This window comes from Cebus imitator, unplaced genomic scaffold (genome assembly GCF_001604975.1).
Source record: "Cebus imitator isolate Cc_AM_T3 unplaced genomic scaffold, Cebus_imitator-1.0 Scaffold96, whole genome shotgun sequence".
Lineage (NCBI taxonomy): Eukaryota > Metazoa > Chordata > Mammalia > Primates > Cebidae > Cebus > Cebus imitator.
In genome coordinates this window covers 1718003-1745183 of record NW_016107411.1, presented here as the reverse complement: position 1 = coordinate 1745183, position 27181 = coordinate 1718003, and the positions used below count along the sequence as shown (strand labels likewise).

The 27181-nt window shown below is 38.9% G+C and overlaps 1 protein-coding gene and 1 long non-coding RNA gene across 3 annotated transcripts in view; one reads left to right on the top strand and one right to left on the bottom strand.

Moving 5' to 3' along the window:
* The window catches only part of LOC108309689, a 152559-nt gene that overhangs the window by 40550 nt on the left and 84828 nt on the right, over window positions 1-27181 (top strand). The window lies entirely within an intron of this gene.
* LOC108309688 (fatty acid-binding protein, heart-like) lies at window positions 19651-20151 on the bottom strand. Its single transcript, XM_037741183.1, has one exon. The coding sequence runs from the start codon at window positions 20149-20151 to the stop codon at window positions 19765-19767; it is 387 nt and encodes a 128-aa protein (XP_037597111.1). The 3' UTR covers window positions 19651-19764.

The following is a 27181-nucleotide window of genomic DNA, read 5'->3' as shown; positions in this document are numbered from 1 at the left end:
TTCCACAATGGTTGAACTAATTTTTACTCCCACCAACAGTATAAAAGTGTTCCTATTTCCCCACATCCTCTCCAGCATCTGTTGTCTCCTGATTTTTTAATGATCGCCATTCTAACTGGCGTGAGATGGTATCTCAATGTAGCTTTGATTTGCATTTCTCTAATGACCAGTGATGATGAGCTTCTTTTCATATGCCTGTTGGCTGCATAAATGTCTTCTTTTGAGAAGTGTCTGTTCATATCCTTTACCCACTTTTTGATGGGGTGGTTTGTTTTTTTCTTATAAATTTGTTTAAGTTCCTTGTAGATTCTGGATATTAGCCCTTTGTCAGATGCGTAGATTGCAAAAATGTTTTCCCATTCTATTGGTTGCCGGTTCACTCTAATGGTAGTTTTTTGTTTGTTTGTTTGTTTTGTTTTGTTTTCTTTTGCTATAAGGAAGCTCTTAAGTTTAATTAGATCCCATTTGTCTATTTTGGCTTTTGTTGCCATTGCTTTTGGTGTTTTAGTCATGAATTCCTTGCCTATGCCTATGTCCTGAATGGCATTTCCTAGGTTTTCTTCTAGGGTTTTTATGGTGCTAGGTCTTATGATTAAATCTTTAATCCATCTGGGGTTAATTTCTGTATAAGGTGTAAGGAAGGGATCCAGTTTCAGCTTTCTGCACATGGCTAGCCAGTTTTCCCAACACTTTTTATTAAACAGGGAATCCTTTCCCCATTGCTTGTTTTTGTCAGGTTTGTCAAAGATTAGATAGTTGTAGAGGTGTGACATTGCTTTCGAGGCCCCTGTTCTGTTCCATTGGTCTGTATCTCTGTTTTGGTACCACTACCATGCTGTTTTGATTGCTGTGGCCCTGTAGTATAGTTTGAAGTCAGGTAGCATGATGCCTTAAGCTTTATTTATTTATTTATTTATTTGTTTTTGCTTAGGATTGTCTTGGCTATGCAGGCTTTTTTTTTTTTTTTTGGGTTCCATATGAAGTTTAAAATGGTGTTTTTTTAATTCTGTGAAGAAAGTCAATGGTAGCTTGATGGAGATAGCATTGACTATGTAAATTACTTTAGGAAGTATGGCCATTTTCACAATATTGATTCTTCCTAATTATGAGCATGGAATGTTTTTTCCATCTGATTGTGTCCTCTCTTATTTTCTTGAGCAGTGGTTTGTCCTTCACATCTCTTGTAAGTTGTCCTAGGTATTTTATTGTCTTTGTAGAAATTGTGAATGGGACATCACTCATTATTTGGCTGTCTGTTTGTCTGTTATTGGTGTATAGGAATGCTTGAGATTTCTGCACGTTGATTTTGTTTCCTGAGACTTTGCTGAGGTTGCTTATCAGCTTATCAGAGATTTTGGGCTGAGATGATGGGATCTTCTAAATATACAATCATGTTGTCTGCAAATAGAGACAATTTCACTTTCTGTTTACCTAATTGAATACTCTTTATTTCTTTTTCTTGCCTGATTGCCTTGGCCACGACTTCCAATACTATGTTGAATAGGAGTGGTGAGGGGAGGAAGGCACTCTTATTGGCATTAGCAATACAGCAGTGAACACAAAAGGCAAGAATCCCTGACCTCCTATGAGAGAGAGAGAGACAGTAAATAAGATGACTGGTCAAAACATGCAGAATGTCAGTAACTATGAGTGCTGTGGAGAGAAATAAAGCATGGAAGGGAAATAGGGATGTTGAGAAAGGTGGAAGGAGGTTGTAAATTTGGACAGGATTGTAAGGGAATATGCCAGTTTGAAGAAAGAATAGCTGAAGAATTTTGATCAGAGGAGTGACTTTGGGGAGTGTCTGGAGGAAGAGTATTCCAGGCAGAAGAAACAGCCAGTGCAACGGCCCTGGGGTAGGGGCATGTGCAGTGAAGTAAAAGGAATAGCAAGGAGGCCAGTGTGGCAAGAGTGGAAAAAATGAAGGGAAGAATAGGAAGAGGAAAGGCATGGAGGGAGATGAGGTCAGAGAGGGACAGGGAGCCCCATACTGTAGGGCTTTATGCCTCCAAAGGACTTGGCTTTGACACTGAGCAAGACAGGGAGCAAATGGGAAATTTTAGCAAAAGCATGGTAAGAATTGACTTATGTTCTAACAGGATTATTCTGGCTGCTCAGTTGAGCATAGATGTCTGCCTGCTGTATCTTGAACTCTGCATGCAATAATTTATCAGACCACGTTGGATCCAAAAGCCCTGGAATCTTCTTCTTAACTTCATTCAATCCTCTCCCTTTTGGTTTCCCTGGAATAAGCTTTCCTCTCTATGCCTCTCCAGGAAGGTTAACCATTCATTCATTCATTCATTCACTCACTCATTTATTCATCACACATTTTGGGGATCCCTACTTTGTGACTATTTCAGGTGCTGGAAATACAGAGATGCTATTATTGCCACTAAGCAGTTTGTTAGAAAAGACAGCTAAGTGCGCTTGTGGTAGCAAATGGCCAGAGCTATTAAACAGGTACATGGAGGGAAGCTGCTGCCAAGCCAAACTTCAGAAAGGACCAGCATTTGATCTGGGCATTGAATTGGCCCTCAGATCAGAGGGAGAGAGCATTCTAGGTAGAAGGAGCAGTAAGTCCAAAGATAGAGAAGCATGAAATAACATGGTTGGTTTGGAGGAAGGAGAAAAAAAGAGAATCTTTAAGGCCTTTGAGTAAAAGGAGTTGAGGCTGGGAAATGAGGTTCACGTTTATTCCACGAGCAACTGGGAGTTACCGAAGGTTAGGCTTTTCACTTTGAACTGAGGGTCGTTGTTAGCATTAATTCTCCTGATATGTAGAGGTAACATCCTTGAAACCTCCTAACTGGTGGGTGGATGAGGGAGCTTGCTGAAGTTTAGAGACCTGTATTCCTCATATATCTCTGTGTCTGCTGGAGAGATCCTCCACACACCATCACGTTAGATGACGTGCACTGAGAACGTATCCCCTTTCCTTTCCTGTGTGTCCAGCTTATATATACAGCTGCTTGGTGCGTATTTCTGCTGGTGTACTGCATAGGTGCTCAAAGTTTAACATGTACAAAACTGAGCTCTTCAGAGACTCTTTCAAGCCCCAGCACCTCTCTATTCTTGTCTGGGTAATGGCACCACCCATCATATGCTTACCAAAACCAGAAGTTGTAGGATCCTCTTAGACTAGTCCCTTCCCTCTCACCTCCAACCCATCTCTAAGTTGTACCGGTCCTAACTCTACCCTTGAATCATTCCTTCCTCCCCAGTCCTCAGTGTGACTGCCCGATATGGTTTGGATAATTGCTTCTGCCAAAATCTCATGTTGAATTGTAATCTCCAATATTGGAGTTGGGGCCTGGTAGAAGGTGTTTGGATTATGGGGCAGATCCCTCATGAATGGCTTGGGTCATCCCCTTGGTGATAAGTGAGCTCTCGCTCTGAGTTCACATGAGATCTGATTATTTAAAAGTGTGTGGCACCTCTCCCCACACTCTCTTTCCTGCCTTTTCCATGTGGCATGCCTGCTCCCCCTTTGTCTTCTGCCATGAGTAAAAATCTGCTCAGCTTCTGCCTCCCCAGAAGCTGAGCAGATGCTGGTGCCATGCTTGTACATCTTGTAGAACAGTGAGATGATTAAATTTATTTTCTTTGTAAAGCACCCAGTATCAGGTATTTCTTTTTAGCAATGCAAGAACCACCTAATGCACTGCCCCAGTGTCATTCTCACCGCCTCTCACCTGGGCTTCTCATAGACTCTGATCACTCCGCCTCCTATCTCCCTCCATTGAATCCTTCTTCCATTGCAGCAGTCAAAGGCATTTTTGTAAAAATACAGATCAGATCCTAACTGCTTCTTGCTTAAAATTCTCTTTGCTAATAGGATAAAGTCAAGCCTTTTACCAGGACTCTCCAAGCCTCCTGTGATCTGGATTCTATCACCTCTCTGCCTTCACTCAGCTCCCTTGAAATCTTTTAACACCGTTTGCCTCTCTCCCTTTGTACACCTGCCTCCCTTTGTGCTTCTTCTCCTGGTTCTCTCAGCAGACTCCTATTCACTCATTGGGAGTCAGCTCATGGTCACTCCTCTGGCAGGCATTTCCTGACCTCCCCTTACTGAACCATTCTGGGTGCCTCCACATTCCTCGAATCTCAGGTCTGTCATGGTCTCTGTATGATGGTGCTTTTCAACTGGACCTAAGCATCAACATCGTCTGTACAGCTTTTAACATTTGATGATGGCCAGACCCTATTGCTAGGAATTTGGTACAGGGGTGTGGGGAGTAGAAAGACCTCTGACATGGAATTTCTTTGGTTATGTGTTGATTTCTTTCAATAGTGGTGAAGAGCAAGGATTCTGGAGCAAGACTGCTTGAATTTGAATCCTGGCTCTGCCATCTGGCTGCTGAATCATCTCTAGTTTTTTTTTTTTTTTCATGTTACGTGTAAAATGAGAATAATAACACTTACATCTTAAATGGTGAGGATTAAATTAGCAATACGTGTAAAGCCCTTAGAACAATGCCTGGTAAATACATGTGAACTATTATTTGCTGTTACCAAAAGTGTTCAGAACAGAAACTGCGTTGCCAATTCTTTGAATTCCAAGGCCTGTCATCTTGCCTGGTTCATGGGTTAACATTTAGTAAAAGATTGAGGTGCTGAATTAAAAATTATAATCAGTGTGGGAATAAAATTGGAAGATAAGATGGGAGTAATTTTAGGCTGGTAACTTTCTGCTTTATCAGAAGGTCTTAGTGCAGTGCAAAGTCAGTGGCCCATCTGATTTTTGTCCAAAGATGAGCACCAACAGACTGATACAGAGTGAAAATGCTCCAACTAGGTAAGATGCAGAAACATGGAGGAGGAGCTGGACAGTCTCAGGAAGATTTGTTGGAAAAGTTTTTGTATTTTTTCAAATATATTGGTTGGTAAATGAAATACTGAATAAATATATATTCATGTTAAGTAGTGGTTTTAAAACATTACATAATTTTATATCTTCTTGCACGTTAGCACTGAATGCAGTCTTAGACACCTTGACTCTTCAGATTCTGTTTCTCCTTATTTATAAATGAAGGAAAATGAAGTGGCTTCTCTAAAGTCGAATGATCACTTGTGCCAAAATCAGAACCTGTGTCGGTGCTGGGCCCACCACAGCCTGCTGCCACCGTCGTAATGAACTGTGATTATTATACAATCCAATGCATTCCCTTCTGCCGGGCCTGCTCCTCCTCTGGTTATGATCAATGACATCGCTCCTGTCCCAGCTGCCTTGGGTTGGTTAGTGTTGATCAGAATGCAAATCTATCATGTTGAAAGAGGGAAACAGAGCAAGTTAGTAGAATGTGTAAGTCAGTGCATCAGGAAAACATACGTAGATGAGCACATGAGTGTGGGAATGCAAACATAAAACAGTGGATGGAAGGCTGATATTCTCTTCAGAGTGAGATATGCCAAGATTTTTTTCCCCTAGCCTGATAAGTAGCCTTAAATTCTTGACAAACAGTAGACTTCAGAGATAGCATTTCCAGGTGCCCTCAACTGTGGTAATTTAGTTCATCATAATATCTTGATGTACATTTTAATGAACTGTGTTCAGTTTTATTCCTTCCAAGATTATAAAGCACTTAGCCTTGCACAGAGAGGCAGGCAATAAGTGATATGTTGATTTGACTTTAACTGTACTGCAGAGCTGTGGTCCAGCCCCAACAAAAATTAAAGAACTAGATAGTTCCTCTCAACATCCTTTTCACTCAAATTTATCTGTACAAGTCAATGGATTTCATTAGCATGAAATCTCATGAAATGACTGGGGTAAGTGTGCATTTTGATATTCTTCAGTTCGGGGAAACTTCTAGGCCATCCCTAGCTGTGTGACCTTAGCCTGTGTTTTTGTTTGTTTAACTCTGGAAACCTCATATTTCTCTTCTTTGAAACAAGGATAATAAAATTGGTAGCACAGGAGGGTTGTATATGTATTTTTTTCTTTCTTTCTTTCTTTTCTTTATTATTATTATTTTTGAGATGGAGTCTTGCTCTGTCACCAGGCTGGAGTGTTGTGGTACGATCTTGGCTCACTGCAACCTCTGCCTCCCAGGTTCAAGCGATTCTCCTACCTCAGCCTGCTGAGTAGCTGGGACTACAGATGCATGCCACCACATCTGGCTAATTATTGTATTTTTTTGTAGAGATAGGGTTTCACCATGTTGGCCAGGCTGGTCTTGAATTCCTGACCTTAAGTGATCTGTCTATCTTGGCCTCCCAAATGTGTATGTATTTCTGAGTGTCTGAACGCACCAGTAAAACATCTAGCACACAGCAAACACTCCAAATATTTTGCTCGCTACTACTAATTCATCTTTTCCCTTCCTTTTCTTTCTTTCTCTCAAGGATAGCAAATTTTCCTTGCCTTGGACATTTAGATTATCTAGGTATTGTTTAATTTCCAGGGAAGTAGCTAATGCTGATTAACAGTTTCATCTCATCCTTCTTAATGCAGATGGTTACAGGAATGGGAATAAACCTGTAAATGGTCGGTCATGGCAGCCTCCAAATAGAAGATGACTATTGTATGAGTGGAACGAGTGTGCCCTTAATGAAGCACTTTGACTATAGGCACCACCTCCTATAGACCCAAGATAGAGCTCTGAAAAAGGAAGATAGAGTATGTAACAACTAATTTATTTCTGTAGATTTTCCATCCATTGGCCCGTCTGACAAGACAGCTGTCCAGAAGCTCCTGCTGCATAAACAAAAGCCAGAGCTTTCCAGAAAGGGGCTGCTAAACTGCATGCCATGACTTCCTGGATATATCCCTCAAATTACATAATATTAAAAAACAAAACAAAACAAAACAGGCCAGGTGCTGTGGCTCACACTTGTAATCTTGTAATCCCAGCACTTTGCGAAGCTAAGGTGGGCAGATTACGAGGTCAGGAGTTCGAGACCAGCCTGACCAACACAGTGGAACCCCATCTCTACTAAAAATACAAAAATTAGCTGGACATGGTGGCACATGCCTGTAATCCCAGCTACTCGGGAGGCTGAGGCAGGAGAATCACTTGAACCTGGGAAGTGGAGGTTGCAGTGAGCTGAGATTGTGCAATTGCACTCCAGACTGTGTGACAGAACAAGACTCCATCTCAAAAAACAAACAAACAAACAAACAGACAAACAAACAAAACATGGCAAGAAATGATGGGGAATGGGAAGTGGAAACATGACATTAAGGACTCAAGCCACTGAATTCAGGTGATTTTTATTAATATTTCTGGTGATTTTCTGTATTTAAATATTTCCTCCAATTGACATGTATTAGGAGTAGAATCACACTTTTATAAGTGATCCTAACAAAGTCCTCATCCAAGAAAGAGTTGAAAGGAAAAGTAACCTGCACCTCCAGAGGGTAAGAAGTTTGAATGCGATGGCCAAGAGGGATCTTCAAGAGACGGAGGAGGCAGTCCTGGGGAGGTTAAAGAAATGCCTGGTTTAAAAAAAATTCTAAGCTTAAATCTTTTTACATTGTACATGCTTAATGCAAAAATTTAATTCAGGATAGATGGGAACTTGATATCCAAACCTTTAGGGGTAATGACTCTTAACAAATTGATAAATATCCTTCCAGACATCTTTCTGTGCATTTATTTATTTAAAATATGTATATATGATTTTACACAAATAGGATTATACAACATGCATTTTTACTCAACAATATATCTTAGATTTCTATGGTCAAAAGATCAAGGTTTTGTCGTTATTATTAGTGGCTCTGTTATTGTTAAAGGGTCTCCTTTGATTGTCTGTGGTAAGCAATGCTACAATGAATATCCTTGGGTGTATGCTTTTCTACTTGGGTGATAATCACTTTAGGTAAGTTCCTAAAAAGTCAGTGTATTGGGTCATTTAACATTTTGATACATATTATATAAATTATGTATGCATTCATGAATGCGAGTGCCTCACACCCTAATAGGGGTTATCAATTACTTGTCTTTTGTGTATACTGCAAATATTTTCCTCTAGGTTGCTTTTCAGTTCTTTCTAATGATGTGGTGATGATTTAAACTTAAATTTATCAGTCTTAATTTCTGGTTTGATGGTGGTGGTGGTGTGTGTGTGTGTGTGTGTGTGTGTGTGTGTGATATATATATATATATATATATATATATATATAGTTACTTTTATTCCCACAGCTATAGAAAGATTCCACCATATCATTTTATGGTACTTACATGATTTTATTTTTCAAGTCTTCAAATCTTTGAGATATCTGGAATTTATTTTAATATAGAGAAAGAGGTATGAATCGTCTTATATTTCTCTCCCCACTCCATATAGCTACCTAGTTTCCAACAATATCTTTCATTTAATGTATATTTTCCCCCATTGATTTTAAAATTGATGTTTATTTTCTACATGTTAGGATCGATCATTGTTTCTATTCGGTTTATCGCTTGACCCTTCTTGCACTAGTGACTCATTTATAAAATTGTTATGTGTTTTACAATACATGATGGGCAAGCTCCCTATTGCCAACACTGCCTCTAGTTTTTCTTATTTCTAAGTTGGATATTTTGGCATCATTCACTCAAGAAGAGGATGTACTGGGGTTTGAACTCCAGGAGAGGAACCTTGATATTTCTGCTGCCTTCTGTGCTTATAGAGGAGTTGGGAGGGGCAGAGTCAAACTCAAATTAGCAGGACCTAAGTTTTGCAAGTGAAGTTACAGCTTTGCTAGTGTGAGAAGTAATTAGTGGCCACCCACTAATTACTTGGGAAGTTGCCTGCAGGGGCTTAGAGCCTTCGGCTGAGCCAGAGTTGCTGACTCCCTGAGGGACGGCAACTGAAGTCATCTAGGAGCTAACTGGCCTCTTCTTTCCAAATAGCCATTTCATGGTTTTGTTGCTATTGGACACAGGCATATGCAACTCATACTAAAATTTTTAACTGGTATTTGTCTATAGGAAAGCAACTGATTTTCCACATAACAGTTTAGTAAGCTTCCACTTTACTAAGCTCTGAATATTTCAGCTGTAAATAATAATTCACTTTCTTTCCAATATGGACTCACTGTGGGCTTCTGTGTAATTGCACTGATTAGATTGTTCAATGTTAAATGTAAATGGTGATTGAGGAAAACTTTCTAGTTCTTGATTAATTTGAAGCATATTTGACTTTTGATTACAGGCACATGCATGCACACACACATACTCACAGAAATAAGTATTGTGATAAGCAGGTATCTATTCATTCCTATTTTACTGGATATTTTGATCAGTAGGAATATTTATCAAAAGTCTTTTTGGAATTTACAGAGATGTTAATATTTTTTCTCTTGACCAATTTACATGTTAACTTTTATAAATAGGTTTTCGCGGTTTGAACCATTTTGGCATTCCTAGAGTAAAACCCTTTTAATTCTATGCATTATCCCTTTATTGTACCATGAATATTTGCTTTTTCATCTTTGGCTAGTAAAATATTTGCCAGTATTACATTTTTCTCTTGGATAAATATTCAGGAGCAAAGCTGGAAGGCAGTTATTTCTGTTTGATGTCATGGTCAAGTTTTTGGGATCAGAGCTATGCAAGTCTTGAAAAAATGGGAATGTTTCAGATTTTTTCTTTGTTCAAAACCGGTAATTATCACAGGAATTATCTATTTCTTGAATATTTATTGTAACTTTTCTATAAAATTAATCAGGCCTTAATCACTTTCAGGGTGTAAATCTTTATGTTTTCAATATTTTAAAAAATAGTTTTTCTATCTCTTCTTGGGTAATTATGTTAATTTTAATTTCCTACAATTATTATAGTAATAAGTTTTTTACACAATATTCCTTTACAGAAAAATCTGATCTCTATATAGGGTTATTAACTCTGTAAAAAATTCCCAATGTTATGTAGTTGTACTTTTTTATTCTCACAGGTTAGTTTATTTTAGCGTCTGTTCAATGATAAATCTTATTCATTCTGATGCTTTTAGTTTTTTCAAGATAATTTATTTCTGATTTTTATTTGTTCATTATTTACTCTTACTGTTTTTTTTTTTAGCTTCTTAAGTTGAATGCTTTTTTATTTAATTCAATTTTTTCTTACATAATAACAGTATTAAATGTAATGGATTTTCTATTGAAAATGACATTGGCTATATTTCTTGAGTTTTCTATGGAGCATTCCTATTGCCATTAATTCTTAAAGAATGTGTTTTACTTTCCTTTTGATGAAAGAATTATTTATAGATCAAATTTTTATTTGCAGGAAGATACTTTCTAAATTTTATTTTGTTGTCAGTTTCTGGTTTTATTGTGTTGTGGTCAGAAAATTTAGAAGTGTCTCACTGGACTGTGAGCATAAGGTATATTATTTGCTTTGATATATGTTTTATCATTATCTCATTTATGCTACTGATATTTGTATTTCTACCCATGCCTTTTCCTGAAGTATAAATATACCTCAATTTCAAACTTTCCTGTCAATGTCAATATGTTTTACATGTGTCTTATGAACTGTATATATACATCACATATATGAATTTTGCTTAATCTATTTTTATTTAATCAATACTTTTCCTTAGAATTGTTTAGATTTACAGAAAACTTGTTAGTACACCGATATATCCTTACCTAGTTTGCACTATGATCAACATCTTTTATTGGTTTGGTACATTTGTCACAAGGAAATTGTGTGGTTTCTTGAAAAAGTCAATAAAGTTGATAAAATTGCTAGCCAGACAAATGAAGAAAAAGAAAGGAGACACAAACTCCTCATATAAAAAAATGAAAATGGTGTCATTACTACTTATCTTGTGGACATTGAAATGATGACAAAGGAATATTATAAATAATTCTATGCCCCCCCAAATTTGATACTTAAATATAATGGACCAGTTTGTTTGTTTGTTTGTTTGTTTTTATTGCATTTTAGGTTTTGGGGTACATGTGAAGAACATGCAAGATTGTTGCATAGGTACACACATGACAGTGTGATTTGCTCCTTCCTCCCCATCACCTATACCTGGCATTTCTCCCCATGCTATCTCTCCACAACTCCCCACCTCCCACTGTCCCTCCCCTATTTCCCGCCAACAGACCCCAGTGTGTGATGCTCCCCTCCCTGTGTCCATGTGTTCTCATTGTTCGACACCCACCTGTGAGTGAGAACATGTGGTGTTTGATTTTCTGTTCTTGTGTCAGTCTGCTGAGAATGATGGTTCCCAGGTTCATCCATGTCCCTACAAAGGACACGAACTCATCATTTTTGATGACTGCATAGTATTCCATGGTGTATATGTGCCACACTTTCCCTGTCCAGTCTATCGTCGATGGGCATTTGGGTTGGTTCCAGGTCTTTGTTATTGTAAGTAGTGCTGCAATGAACATACGTGTGCATGTGTCCTTATAGTAGAATGATTTATAATCCTTTGGATATATACCCAGTAATGGGATTGCTGGGTCAAATGGAATTTCTATTTCTAGGTCCTTGAGGAATCGCCACACTGTCTTCCACAATGGTTGAACTAATTTACACTCCCACCAACGGTGTAAAAGTGTTCCTATTTCTCCACATTCTCTCCAGCATCTGTTGTCTCCAGATTTTTTAATGATCACCATTCTAACTGGTGTGAGATGGTATCTCAATGTAGTTTTGATTTGCATTTCTCTAATGACCAGTGATGATGAGCATTTTTTCGTGTTTGTTGGCCTCATGTATATCTTCTTTTGTAAAGTGTCTGTTCATATCCTTTGCCACTTTTGAATGGGTGTGTTTGTTTTTTTCTTGTAAATCTGTTTTAGTTCTTTGTAGATTCTGGATATTAGCCCTTTGTCAAATTGGTAGATTGTCAAAATTTTATCCCATTCTGTTGGTTGCCAATTCACTCTAATGACTGTTTCTTTTGCTGTGCAGAAGCTGTGGAGTTTGATTAGGTCCCATCTGTCTATTTTTGGCTTTTGTTGCCAATGCTTTTGGTGTTTTGGTCATGAAGTCCTTGCCTACACCTATATCCTTAATGGTTTTGCCTAGGTTTTCTTCTAGGGTTTTTACAGTGTTAGGTCTTATGTTTAAGTCTTTAATCCATCTGGAGTTAATTTTAGTGTAAGGTGTCAGGAAGGGGTCCAGTTTCTGCTTTCTGCACATGGCTAGCCAGTTTTCCCAACACCATTTATTAAACAGGGAGTCCTTTCCCCATTGCTTGTTTTTGTCAGGTTTGTGAAAGATCAGATGGTTGTAGATATGTTGTGTTGCCTCCGAGGCCTGTGTTCTGTTCCATCGGTCTATATCTCTGTTGTGGTACCAGTACCATGCTGTTTTGATTACTGTAGCCTTGTAGTATAGTTTGAAGTCCATAGTGTGATGCCTCCAGCTTTGTTCTTTTTGCTTAGAATTGACTTGGCTATGTGGGCTCTCTTTTGGTTCTATATGAAATTTAAGGTGGCTTTTTCCAGTTCTGTGAAGAAGGTCATTGGTAGCTTGATGGGGATAGCATTGAATCTGTAAATTACTTTGGGCAGAATGGCCATTTTCACGATATTGATTCTTCCTAACCATGAACATGGAATGTTTATCCATCTATTTGTGTCCTCTCTTATTTCGTTGAGCAGTGGTTTGCAGTTCTCCTTGAAGATGTCCTTTATGTTCCTTGTTAGTTGTATTCCAAGGTATTTTATTCTCTTTGTAGCAATTGTGAATGGCAGTTGATTCTTGATTTGGCTCTCTTTAAGTCTGTTATTGGTGTATAGGAATGCTTGTGATTTTTGCACATTGATTTTGTATCCTGAGACTTTGCTGAAGTTGCTTATCTGTTTCAGGAGATTTTGGGCGGAGATGATGGGGTCTTGTAAATATACAATCATGTCGTCTGCAAATAGAGACAATTTGACTTCTTCCTTTCCTATTTGAATAAACTTTATTTCTTTTTCTTGCCTGATTGCTCTGGCTAGAACTTCCAATACTATATTGAATAGGAGTGGTGAGAGAGGGCATCCTTGTCTAGTGCCAGAATTCAAAGGAAATGCTTCCAGTTTTCCCCCATTCAGTATGATATTGGTTGTTGGTTTGTTATAAATAGCTTTTATTATTTTGAGATACGTTCCATCAATACCTAGTTTATTGAGGGTTTTTAGCATAAAGTCCTGTTGAATTTTGTCAAAGGCCTTCTCTGCATGAATTGAGATAATCATGTGGTTTTTGTCTTTATTTCTGTGTATGTGGTGAATTATGTTTATAGACTAGCGTATGTTGAACCAGCCTTGCATCCCCGGGATGAAACCTACTTGATCATGGTGGATAAGCTTTTTGATGTGCTGTTGCAATCGGTTTGCCAGTATTTTATTGAAGATTTTTGCATCTATGTTCATCATGGATATTGGCCTGAAGTTTTCTTTTCTTGTTGAGTCTCTGCCNTGATCAAGTAGGCTTCATCCCCGGGATGAAGCCTACTTGATCATGGTGGATAAGCTTTTTGATGTGCTGTTGCAATCGGCTTGTCAGTATTTTATTGAAGATTTTTGCATCTATGTTCATCATGGATATTGGCCTGAAGTTTTCTTTTCTTGTTGAGTCTCTGCCAGGTTTTGGTATCAGGATGATGTTGGTCTCATAAAATGATTTGGGAAGGATTCCCTCGTTTTGGATTGTTTGGAATAGTTTCAGAAAGAATGGTACCAGCTCCTCTTTGTATGCCTGGCAGAATTCGGCTGTGAACCCATCTGGACTTGGGCTTTTTTTGGGTAGTAGGCTTTTAATTGCTGCCTCAACTTCAGACCTTGTTATTGGTCTATTCAGGGTTTTGACTCCTTCCTTGTTTAGGCTTGGGAGGATGCAAGTGTCCAGGAATTTATCCCTTTCTTCCAGGTTTACTAGTTTATGTGCATAGAGTTGTTTGCAATAATCTCTGATGACGGTTTGTATTTCTGTGGAATCTGTGGTGATATCCTCTTTATTGTTTTTTATTGCATCTATTTGATTATTCTCTCTTTTCTTTTTTATTAATCTGGCTAATGGTCTGTCTATTTTGTTGATCTTTTCAAAAAACCAGCTCCTGGATTTATTGATTTTTTGAAGGGTTTTTTGTGTCTCTATCTCCTTCAGTTCTGTTCTGATCTTAGTTATTTCTTGTCTTATGCTAGCTTTTGAGTTTTTTTTATCTTGCTCCTCTAGCTGTTTCAATTTTGACAATAGGGTGTCGATTTTAGATCTTTCCTTCCTTCTCATGTGGGCATTTATTGCTATATATTTTCCTCTAGACACTGCTTTAAATGTGTCCCAGAGATTCTGGTATGTTGTGTCTTCGTTCTCATTGGTTTCGAAGAACATCTTTATTTCTGCCTTCATTTCATTGTTTGTCCAGTCAACATTCAAGAGCTGGTTCTTCAGTTTCCATGAAGCGCTGTGGTCTGAGTTAGTTTCTGAATTCTAAGTCTAACTTGATTGCACTGTGGTCTGAGAGACTGACTGTTTGTTATGATTTCCATTCTTTTGCATTTGCTGAGGAGTGATTTACTTCCAATTATGTGGTCAATTTTAGAGTAGATGTGATGTGGTGCTGAGAAGAATGTATATTCTGTGTACTTGGGATGGAGAATTCTGTAAATGTGTATTATGTTTGCTTGGTCCAGGTCTGAATTCAAGTCCTGATTATCCTTGTTATTTTTCTGTCTCATTGATCTGTCTAATATTGACAATGGGGTGTTAAAGTTTCCCACTATTATTGTGTGGGAGTCTAAGTCTGTTTGTAAGTCATTAAGAATTTGCTTTATGTATCTGGGTGCTCCTGTATTTGGTGCGTATATATTTAGGATCGTTAGCTCTTTTTGTTGCATTGATTCTTTTACCATTATGTAATATCCTTCTTTGTCTCTTTTGATCTTTGTTGGTTTAAAGTCTATTTTATCAGAGACGAGAATTGCAACTCCTGCTTTTTTTTTTGCTCTCCATTTGCTTGGTAAATCTTCCTCCATCCCTTTATTTTAAGCCTTTGTGTATCCTTGCATGTGAGATGCATTTCCTGGATACAGCACACAGATGGGTTTTGGCTTTTCATCCAATTTGCCAGTCCGTGTCTTTTGATTGAGGTGTTTAGCTCATTTACATTTAGGGTTAATATTGTTATGTGTGAATTTGCTCCTGCCATTTTGATGCTAGCCCACTGTTTTGTCCATTAGTTGATGCAGTTTCTTCATTGTGTCAATGCTCTTTACCATTTGGTATGTTTTTGGAGTGGCTGGTACTGTTTGTTTCTTTCTGTGTTTAGTGCCTGTTTCAGGAGCTCTTGTAAAGCAGGCATGGTGGTGATGCAATCTCTGAGTACTTGCTTGTTCGTAAAGGATTTTATTTTTCCTTCGCTATGAAGCTTAGTTTGGCTGGATATGAAATTCTGGGTTTAAAGTTCTTTTCTTTAAGGATGATGAATATTGGCCCCCACTCTCTTCTGGCTTGTAGGGTTCCTGCTGAGAGATCTGCTGTGAGTCTGATGGGCTTCCCTTTATGGGTAACCCGACCTTTCTCTCTGGCTGCCCTTAGCATTTTCTCCTTCATTTCAACCCTGGTAAATTTGACAATTATGTGCCTTGGGGTTGCTCTTCTTGAGGAATATCCTTGTGGTGTTCTCTGTATTTCCTGGACTTGAATATTGGCCTGCCTTGCTAGGTTGGGGAAGTTTTCCTGGATAATATCCTGAAGAGTATTTTTCAACTTGGATTCATTCTCTCCATCACATTCAGGTACACCTATCAAACATAGATTAGGTCTTTTCACATAGTCCCATATTTCTTGACGATTTTGTTCATTCCTTGTTACCCTTTTTTCTCTAATCTTGCCTTCTCGTTTTATTTCATTGAGTTGATCTTTGACCTCTGATATCCTTTTTTCTGCTTGGTCAATTCAGCTGTTGAAACTTGTGCATGCTTCGCGAAGTTCTCGTGTTGTGTTTTTCAGCTCCATCAATTCACTTATATTCCTCTCTATGTTGTCCATTCTCGTTAGCATCTCATCAAATCTTTTTTCCACATTCTTAGTTTCTTTGCATTGGGTTAGAATATGTTCTTTTAGCTCACAGAAGTTTCTTATTACCCACGTTCTGAAGCCTGATTCTGTCAATTCATCATACTCGTTCTCCATCCAGCCTTGTTCCCTTGCTGGTGAGGGGTTGTGATCCCTTGTAGGAGGAGAGGCGTTCTGGTTTCGGGTGTGTTCATCCTTTTTGTGCTGGTTTCTTCCCATCTTTGCAGATTTATCCACTTGTCATCTTTGTAGTTGTTGACTTTCAGATTGGGTCTCTGAGTGGACATCCAGTTTGTTGATGATGAAGTTATTTCTTTCTGTTTCTTAGTTTTCTTTCTAACATTCAGGTCCCTCTGTTGTAGAACTGCTCAGGTTCACTCCATGCCCTGCTTGCTTGGGGATCACCTGCAGCTGCTGCAGAACAGTAAGGGTTGCTGCCAGTTTCTTCTTCTGCTGTCTTTGTCCCAGAAGGATACCTGCCAGATATCAGTCTGAGCTCTCCTTTATGAGGTGACTCTTTGGATATACGGGGGTCAGAGAGCTGCTTGAGGAGACAGTCTGTCCTTTATAGGAGCTCGTGTGCTGAGCTGTGAGCTCCGTTGTTCATTCAGAGCTGCTAGGCAGGTACGTTTAAGTCTGCTGCAGCAGAACTCATAAACCCCCTTTTTTTTCTCAGGTGCTCTGACCCAGGGATTTAGGGCTTTATTTTTGAGTTTCTGTTGTGCTGCTGCCTTTTTTCAGGGCTGACGTGCCCAGTGAGAAGGCAGCCTAGTCACTGTCTGCCTGCAGAGGCTTTGCTGAGCAGCTGTGGGCTCCACCCAGCTGCTGTGTAAACTTCCCTGCAGTCCTGTTTATACGGTTGTAGTTAGAACTGCCTCAGCAATGGTGGCCCACCTCTATAATGGCTGACTTTCTCTGTAATGGCGGGCTGCCACAGCAATGGTGGGCTGCCTCACTAATGGCAGACTACCTCTGTAGTGGTGGACTGCCTCGGTAATGGTGGATGCCCCTTCCGCACAGAGCTGGACCCTCCCGGGTTCAGGTGCTTGCTGTGAAACTCTCAATCCAGAGCGTTTCAGATTGCTATTTTTTTGTGGGAGTGGGACCAGCCGAGCCTGATCACCTGGCTCCCTGCCTCAGAGCCCTTTATTTTTTAGTTGAACGGGCGACTCTGTCTTTGAGATGTTCCTGTCACCTGTTGAAAAGGCGCCAGGATCTGTGTGATTTCCCATGCAGAGACCCACTGTGCCAGCTGAAACAGCGGCACTGAGATTCGTGGTGTTTTTGGCCCAGGGATCTCCTGGCCTGTCTCCCTGTTTTAGTCCCCTTCCCCCTTTTTTTTTATTAGTTGAATGGGTGACTCTGTATCACAGGAGCTCCAATCACCAGCTAAAACGGCGCCCGGACCCGTGTATTTTGTGTGGAACCACCGTGCCAGCCAAAACTGCTGCGCCGGCCGAAACAGCCACGCTGGTGACCCATGGGGCTCCTCTGCCGGAGAACCTCCTGGTCTGTGGGCAATAAAAATCCATCTGGAAATGCAGCGTCCACTCACCTTCCGCACTTTCGCTGGGAGCTGCAATCCTGAGCTGCTCCTAATTGGCCCTCTGAACCAATTTCTTGAAAGATGCACAGTACAAAGGGAAATAGATATTGTGAATAGGCAAGGGGAAATTAACACAAAGGGAAATAGATATTGTGAGCAGGCATATATCTATTACAGAAATTGAGTCAATAATTAATAACCTTCCAAAAAAAAAGCATCATCCCTAGATGGTTTTCCTGGTACATCTACCAAACATTTAACAAAGAAATAATAGAAATTGTCTGTAATTTCTTGTAGATAATAGAAGCAGATGGAGTACTTTCTGACTTATTCTTGAAGGCAGAATTAACCTAAAACCAAAGCCAGATAAAGACAGAAGGAGACAGAAAACTATAGATCAATGAAAATAGATACTAGATACAAAATCCTCAACAAAATATTAGCAAATTGAATCCAACCATATATAAAAATTGGCAAATGCCACAACCAAGTGGAATTTATTCCAGGCATGTGAGGTTGGTTTAACATTTGAAATACAGTTAATGTAATCCATCACATCAAGAGGCTTAAGGGACAGTAAAAATATTAGTGATTGGCAGGGATTCGAGGGTGGGGAGAAGGATGAATACAGGTGAAACATGAAATTTTGAGAGTGGTGAAACTGTTTTATACAATATGATAGGGGTAGATACATGACATTCTGCCTTACCAAAACCCATGGAACTGTATGACATAAAGAGTAAATCTTAATGTAAACCATGAACTTTAGTGAATATAATACATCAATATTGAATCATTAACTGTAACAATAATACCACATTAGTACAATATGTTAATAATAGGAGAAACTGCATGGGTGTGTGTAGGGGTATGTGGAAACTCTCTAAGCTATCTGCTTAAATTGCAAACTGTTTTTAAAAAGGAAGTGCATTAATGTTTTTAAAGGGCTCACTCTTTTCTGATGAAATGTTGCTTTTCTATAGATGTAACAATGCGCAGGAAGATGCAGACTGGCAGGGAAAAGCACCAAGTCTAAGGAACTCCTTTACCCTGAAGAGATCTGGGCCCCTTTCACAACCTACCATCTCAACCTCTTAGCCTATATGGTTTTTTGTCAGATGTTTGTCTTTGTAATGAAAATGCTTAAGCTCTTTTGTTCCTATGCCATACAGCATTTAGCAGTAGAATGCACGTCCCCTCCAAACACTATGCCTAAAAACTCTTATCGTACTGGGTCTATTTGCAATATAAGGAAAAAGGCTATAGGGCTAAAAACTAAGTTAGAATCGCTTTCTGGAATTTTTTTTTAACTGTAAATCACTGATTCACTTTCTGAAGCTCTTGCTTTTAAATTGGTCTAAGGGAAGCACACAGGCAAACTTGATAAAAGGCTTTAAAAGAATCCTGACTGCTTGGGCTCTGGTCTTTCTGACCTTATTAAGTGGGGTTGGGGACATTTAAGCCCTTCTCTTTTTTTGATCACCACTGCAGAGCTTGCTGAAATCTCAAAGGCTAACTCATCTTGCTAGCCATCCGTCAGGGGTAATTTAAAGGAAGAAGGCTAGAAAATGCTTTGCTTTTAATAATAAAAGAGAATTAGTAATGGGGTTTTTATTTTATTCTGGCACCTTACACAATCTACAGTGGCCAATTGCAAACTACTGTGATTTTAATGGTACAGAAGCATTAATCTGTAATCAGATGATGTTAAATACATTACTCTATACTTAAGTTAATAGTCACTGGTGCTGCTAATGAAGTCAAGGGACACTAAGAACCCTAAATCTTTAAATTATGATTAAATTAAATCCTTAAATTAGTGTGGTAGGTTCTTCTGTCTCAGCAGTTTTCAAAGTGGGGTCCTGAAACCTTTTCAGTTAGATCAGAAAAGAGTTTTTGCTGTTTTCATAATAATTCAAAGACACGATTTGCCCATTTCACTAGATTGACTTTGCACTGATATTGGACAATTTTTTTTTTTTTTTTTTTTTTTTTTTTTTTTTTTTTTTTTTTTTTTTTTTCCTTGGTTCTGCTTTTTTGACCTCAGAGCACATTTTGAATGCCATGAAAAAAACAAACCACATACACAATGGGAACTGGAACTGGATCTGAATTCTCCTGAGGCACTGGACCTCAGAATTCCCCAACAAGGTGGATTTATACAAAATGCAGAGGAAATAAATGAGGCAATGTGGTGCTGAGTCAGATGGTAGCAGAGGAGTGGTCAGCAATAGCGCAGGCAGGTGATACTTCTTTATCCTAAGTGCAAGTGTGAACCTCAGTGCCCTGGGTGAGAGTCAGGATGAATTTCCCATCACTTAGCTCCCACACAAGTGTCCTCTCTTGCCCATCCCACTTCTGCAGGTGAACAAGTTTGTCTCCATCCAGTGTCACAATGGACTTGACCTTATTGTCATCTGCTGTTGTCTTGTCAAACTCCACCCCCAGCTTAAAGCTAATCTCTGTGTTCTCGAATGTGCTCTGTGTTTTTAAGGTGATAATGTTCCCATTCTTTTTGATGATTGTGGTAGGCTTTGTCATGCTAGCCACCTGCCTGGTAGCAAAACCCACCCCGATAGACTTCATGTAGTCATCAAAATTCTCACTGTCTGAGAGCTTCCAGGTGCACAGGAAGGCATCCACCATGGTGATGCTGGCCTAGGCTGAGAAAGAAGCTGCAAGAGAGCAGGTGTGCAAGGACTTGGACTGCCAATATTGAATACAATTTCTGGTACCTTAGGACGAGTTGAGGTGGCGGCACTAAACTGTACTAATAATCATTGTATTCTTCCTCACCAGCCACTGGCAATATAACTTGTGAGTATCATCTTGGCCCAACCCATCCGTCATGACTTTCTCACAGCTATTAAAACATGTTCTACAAGCAGAAACTTATGTTTTAGATGAATAAATGCAGATTCTTGAGGAAAGGCACTTTTGTGATTATTTGAACTGTGAACTCAACTATCTGCTTTTCCATAGAACACCATACTTGTTTGAAAGGCCAACTGATGGAGAGACTGTAGCTATTCAGATTGTATATTTGGCAGGAATTTTGTCAAAAATGAGAAACCTGAGTCTGACATTACAAGGAAAACAAATGACAGTATTTATAGCCAATGATAAAATTTGAGCTCTTAAGTGAAAATTAGAATTTTGGGATACTTGCATATGCCACTATGAGCTTGGTAGCTTTGCAATACTTAAAGACTTTTTCTGATGAGAACAGTGGTAATATGAATGGATGTAATATTTTGATACTATATACTAGAAGTGTCACTATTTCAAAGATCTGCTGTTATTTTCCCAAAGACCAATGCATGATGTTACAAAGCAACATGGTTTGGCTGTGTCCTCACTCAAATATCATCTTGAATTGTAACGCCCGCAATTCTCATGTGTCATGGGAGGAACCTGGTGGGAGGTGGTTGAATTATATATGAGGGTGGGTCTTTCCTGTACTATTCTTGTGATAGTAAATGGGCCTCATGAGATCTGATGGTTTTAAACATGGAAGCTTCCCTGCACAAGCTCTCTTCTCTTGTCAGCTGCCATGTGAAACATGCCTTTCACCTTCCACCATGATTGTGAGGCCTCCCCAGTCATGTGGAACTGTAAGTTCAATCAACCTCTTTCTTTTGTAAATTACCCAGTCTCAGGTCTGTCTTTATCAGCGGCATGAAAATGGACTAATATACAAACAAAATTCGAAATGTAAGGAAGAGTAATGGATTTTAATGTAATGGTTTTAGATTCCACATTGCAGCTCATCTTTAAGAAACTGCCACTGTTAAGGTTTGGTGCAGTATCAGAAAAGGATATCCCAACGATCTGAAATGGCTGTTATACTACTTCTCCTCCTTTCAATTTCATATCTTTGTGAGGCTAAATTTTCTTCATATACTTCAACCAAAAGCATACCTTGTAACAGAGCGAACGTACAAGTGGATTTGAGAGTCCAGCTGTGCTCTATTAAGCCAGATATTAAGGAAATTTGCAAAGATATAAAACAATGTCATTTTTCTCACTGATTTTTTAAATTAAAAATTTTAAATTTGTGATACATGTAGATTTGCAGAAAATTTTAGAAAATAATACAGAGTGTTGGGCACTATGGCTCAAGCCTGTAATTCCAACTCTTCAGAAGGCTGTGGCAAGAGGATCCTTTGCGCCAAGGCGTTCAAGGGTGTAGTCAGCTATGATTGCACCACTGCATTCTAGCCTAGGGAGAGAGTGACTCTATCTCTTAAAAAGAAAAGAGAAGAAAAGAAGGAAACAAATAAATATAGAATGATCCCGTAAACCCTCAAAAGTAACACCTTGCAAAACTGTGATACAATATCACAACAAAATATTGGCATTGATAAAATCTACCATCCTCAGATTTCCTATTTTACTTGTGCCTGTGTGTACATTTGTATGCGTGTGTATATTTAGTGCTGTGCAATTTTAATGCATGTGTGGTTTCATATTTCTTCTGCCACAGCAAAAATACAGAGAAATTCCCTCTCTACAAAGGTCCCTCCTGTTGTCCTTTGATGACCCTTCCCACCTCCCTCCCAATCCTTCTTTCTACGATATGTTTTTTTTTTTCTGCTTATAATTGTTCCATTTTGTTATCAGTTGTTGTTAATCTCTTTAAAATTTTTAATTGACACATAATAATTGTACGTCTCTATGGGGTACAGTGTGATATTTCAGTACATTTATGCCATGTGTAATGATCAAAGTAATTAGCATTTCCATCACCTCAAACATTGATAGTTTATTTGTGCTAAAACATTCAAAAATCCTTTTTTCTAGCTATTTGAACACATAGAATAAATTATTGTTAACCTAGTCACCTTACAGTGTTAAAGAAAAGTCAGTTCATTTCTCCTGCCTAGCTGTAATTCTGTATCTGCTAACCAATTTCTCATCTCCTCTCCTTCCTTCCTCCCCAGCCTCTCCATCCCCCTGTTCTGTCCTCTACTTCTATGAGACCAACTTACTGAGCTTCCATATGAGTGGCACTTTTTTTTTTGTTTGAAAGATATAGTTCTTTTTTATAAGAACATGTTAATTACGTTAACAGGCAATGGATCTATTCTTATTTTATTTTTATTTTTTGAGATGGGATTTTGCTCTGTTGCCCAGGCAAGAGTGCAGTGGTACCATCTCGGCTCACTGCAACCTCTACCTCCTAGGTTCAAGCGATCCTCCTGCCTCAGCCTCCCAAGTAGCTGAGATCACATCTAGCTAATTTTTTTATGTTTTTAGTAGACATGGCGTTTCACCATGTTGACCAGGCTGGTCTCAAACTTCTGACCTTAAGTGATCTGCCCACCTTGGCCTCCCAAAGTGCTGGGATTACAGGCATGAGCCACTGCACCTGGCCTATTCTTATTTTAAAATAAATTACTACATATTAAAACTCTTTTAGTTTAATTTCTAACATGCTAAATATTGATAAATGTAACCACATAATAGAGATCTTTGGAGTTCTCTGTAGCTTTTAAGAGTTTAAAAGGGTCCTAAGACTAGAAAGTTGGGAAACCACATGAAGCAACTCCATAGACATCATTATCTTTTGGGTTAACTCTCTTGAATTGTTAGTAATCTTTTCTTCATAGAGTTTCATTGATTTTTTTTTTTTGGGGGGATGACGTCTTGCTCTGTTGCCTAGGCCAGAGTGCAGTGGTGTGATCTCGGCTCACTGTAACCTCCGCTTCCCCGGTTCAAGCGATTCTCCTACCTCAGCCTCCTGAGTAGCTGGGACTATAGGCACATGCCACCACACTGGCTAGTTTTTTGTATTCTTAGTAGAGATGGGGTTTCACCATGTTGGCCAGGCTCATCTTGAACTCCTAACCTCAGTGATCTGCCAGCCTCTGCCTACCAAAGTGCTGGGATTGCAGGCGTAAGCCATCACGCCCAACTGAATTTTTAATATTTCTCACAATGCCCATGAGAGTGCTAGGCCTACTTTGCACTCTATAAATATAAACAGAATTGATGCAAATGTCTTCGTCAACTTTATAAGCTTGATTGGTTGTGGCTTTTTTGGCAACAATGGACTCTGTGTATACAGGCGTTGCTCAGCAATTCTATATGTGTTCTTGGAAAACTGTGTGTGACTGAAAATGTGAAGCATCTACCTATTTGCCACAGTATTTACCACTTGAAATTATTTTCAGTTTGCTTATCAACTGATGTGATGACTGCAGGTTCTCTTTGGTCCCTGTTTCTTTTCATCAAAGTTAATGATCACTCATCAAACCTAGAGAAGCTTCATAGTCACTAACGAAAAAAGGATACAAAATCCTTCCCCTTAAGGAATGTACAAAGCAAGGTGATTACTCTTTTTAGAAAAACTTGCGAGAATTTGTAGGGGCTGTGGGAAAGTGGGTTAAATACAGCAAATCCTAAGATGGAGAGACCCTACCCCATGTCCCCTTGAATTTATGGCCAGGCAAGTATGATGACAGACACATGCTGAGACATACAGGGTTAGAGTTAGAAACTGTCAGAATCTCTATTATTTCATGGAGCTTGTCATTGTGAGCTTCTGTAGAAGGGAGACAAAATTCTAATAGCCATCTCAACCCTGAAAACTTCTCTGGGTTTAAAAATTGTTTTATTAAAGACATAAGATTCAAGTAAATATTAATACAACTGCTAATAGTAATAATGACAGTAATAAAACTCAGGAAGTTTATTTTAAACTCACTTATATCCAAAGTAGTAAATAGTAATTTGTGACTTTCATTATGCCTTCCTCCAGCCATTTGTCATGACTTTCTAAAAGCTATTAAAACTTGTTTTACAAATGGAAATTTACATTTTAAATGACTGGATGCAGGCTCTTGCAAAAAAGAAAAAACAAACCCAACTCGGCAACAAGAGAGTCCTTCTATCTATTTAATGGAAGAAAAATAAAACCTAGAAATTTGTCATTTAATCATGCTAGGTAGCATCACCTCAATTTCATCAGCTAACCAGATTTCTTTGTTCAATTTACTAGTCATAAACCCAATTATTTAAAATTCAGAAAACAGGTAAAATGACCTATATAGTTAATTCTGTTTTTTTCCCCTTAAAACACAAATAGAATTATTTATTGAGCACTGACAATTGGAAAGGCACTGGGCTAAGTACTGGAAAGTATTATAAAATGACATGGAATCTCTTCCCGTGGCACTTGGTTGATGCTTCCTTTAAATTTTTTCCCCACTTTTAAGGATTTGAGGTGTCTTAGTCCATTTTGTGCTGCTATAACAAAATACCTGAGACTGGGTAATTCATATAGAATAGAAGTTTATTTCTCACAGTTCTGGAGGTTGGGAATTCCAAGATCAAGGTGAGTGCAGGTTCGGGCATCTGATGAGGGCAGCTTTCTGCTTCTAAGATGTCTCCTTGAATGCTGCATCCTTCAAAGGGAGGAACACTGTGTCCTCGCATGGGGGAAGGTGGAAGGCAAAGAGGGATGAACTCCCTTTGTCAAGTTGTTTTATAAGGGCACCAAATCCCATTCTTGAGAGAGATGCTCTCATGGCCTATCCACTTCTTAAAGGCCCCACCTCCTAATAGTATTTTAAATTTTGGAGGGAACATGTTCAAACTATAGCATTCTGATCACCATTATATTTATCTGCTTCAGACAAACTTGGAGAATTTGACTTAAAGCACAGCTGTTCATAGCCCCCACATTCCATTCCAGCATTTCTTTGCTATAGCCTGGTCACCATCCATCCCCCTTAGACCAGGTGTAAAACACTGTAGGAGAAAGTAGGTGCTTCATATGATGGAATGGGTATGAGCCATTCCATGGATTGGATTGATTTTAGAATGTCACATCACTTAAACACTTTTTGGCATGCTCAGGACTCATGCTTTCTGAGGCAACTTGAGTGGCTGCCTACAGTAGGATGAATCCTTTGGCTTGTGACAAACCTGACTTCTGTCTGTGTTTATGAGGCACCATGGCAGAGATGCCATGGCTCTGAATCTCAGCTTCACTGTGCTTAGTACATGTTCTGGAACAGAGAATGCACTTCATATATCTTAGTTATCACCACTGCTGCAATTACCAGATGAGCTCAGTCAACCTATTCACTGAGCCTTACTGAGAATGATGCCTATTTAATTTAATTTGCAATATTATTGTGAAAATTGTAAGAAAGTTTATGTAAAAAGTAATTTGTATAGTGTCCAATAAAGAGTAGAATTTAGGAAATTATAACTACTACTATTATTGATGTTGTTACTATTATTTCTACTACTGAGGCTGGAAGAATATCTACTTCTGCTATGCTATCAGTACAATCCATCACGACAATGTATTATAGCAGTCATTGCTCTAAGGCATTGACATTTTCTAAACAGATAAAATATTGTATCAACTGCTGTTTTGATAATTTGGAACTGACATCATTATATATTTGTTTGTAGGCACACCATAAAAATCTCTTCATTAACACACTGATAGCATCTTTTATTTTCCTTCACTCAATCAGAGGCTTTTTTCTACCAACAATTAGTCATGTTTTCATCAAAAGCAATGACTACCTAAAGGAATATTGACATTCTACGGAACTTTGTCCTTCTTGCATTTTTGTAATTGTCATGGGAAATTAAAATCAGATCAGAGTCATAGCCTATAGTATAGGAAATATATGGTTCACAAACAACGTAAGAATTTGATGTTGTCACCAGATAACTCTGAACTGTAAACACTTGCCAAACACTGAAGAAATGCTTTGGGCTGAAGTGTTCTTGCTTCACAGATTCCTTCATTTTATGATTGCCAGAGTCATTGAAAATAAATTTTGGATTGTGCTAAAGGGAAATAACAAAGATACTGTCTGGCATCAGTCTCTCAGATTTGACAGACAATTTCATGCTTTTAATTGATTCCAATCTTTGCAAAAAAGTGGAAGTAAGTAATAGACAAAAATTAACAACAAACAAAGATGCCAGAAGTGCCTATCATTGCATGAAACTTTTGCTTTGTTGATTATTTGCAAATTGTGTTCTAGTACTATAGTCTCATTTGTTGAAAGATATTAGAAGAGAATCCAATCTCCAATCTTTGTAAAGATTTTGATGTTGTGGCATAATATCCTAATTGCATTCATTTCCCCTTTTATCCTTTTTGTATTATAGTCTTCCAAGTTCTAGTAGGGCACACAAACTCCATTTCCTGTGCTCACTCAAGCTAGATATGTGATTAAATTCTGGCCAATGGGATGTGAGTTGCAACTTCTTACTAATACCCTTTAAAAAGAAACTGATTGCTCTGTAATCTTTTTTTTTTTTTTAGACAGAGTCGTGCTCTGTCACCCAGGCTGGAGTGCAATGGCGCAATCTTGGCTCGCCGCAACCTCCACCTCCTGGGTTCAAGCGATACTCCTGCCTCAGCCTCCTGAGTAGCTGCCATTACAGGTGCCCGCCACCATGCCATGCCCAGCTAATTTTGTGTGTTTTTAGTAGAGATGGGGTTTCACTATGTTGGCCAGGCTGCTCTTAAACTCCTGACCTTGTGATCCACTCGCCTCAGCCTCCCAAAGTGCTGGGATTACAGTCGTGAGCCACTGTGCCTGGCTGCTCTGTATTTTCTTTTACCCTTCCTGTGGGGCAGAATAAAGAGGAGGTGCTGCAGATGAGAGCAACATACTAGGGAATGTTGATAGGGCAA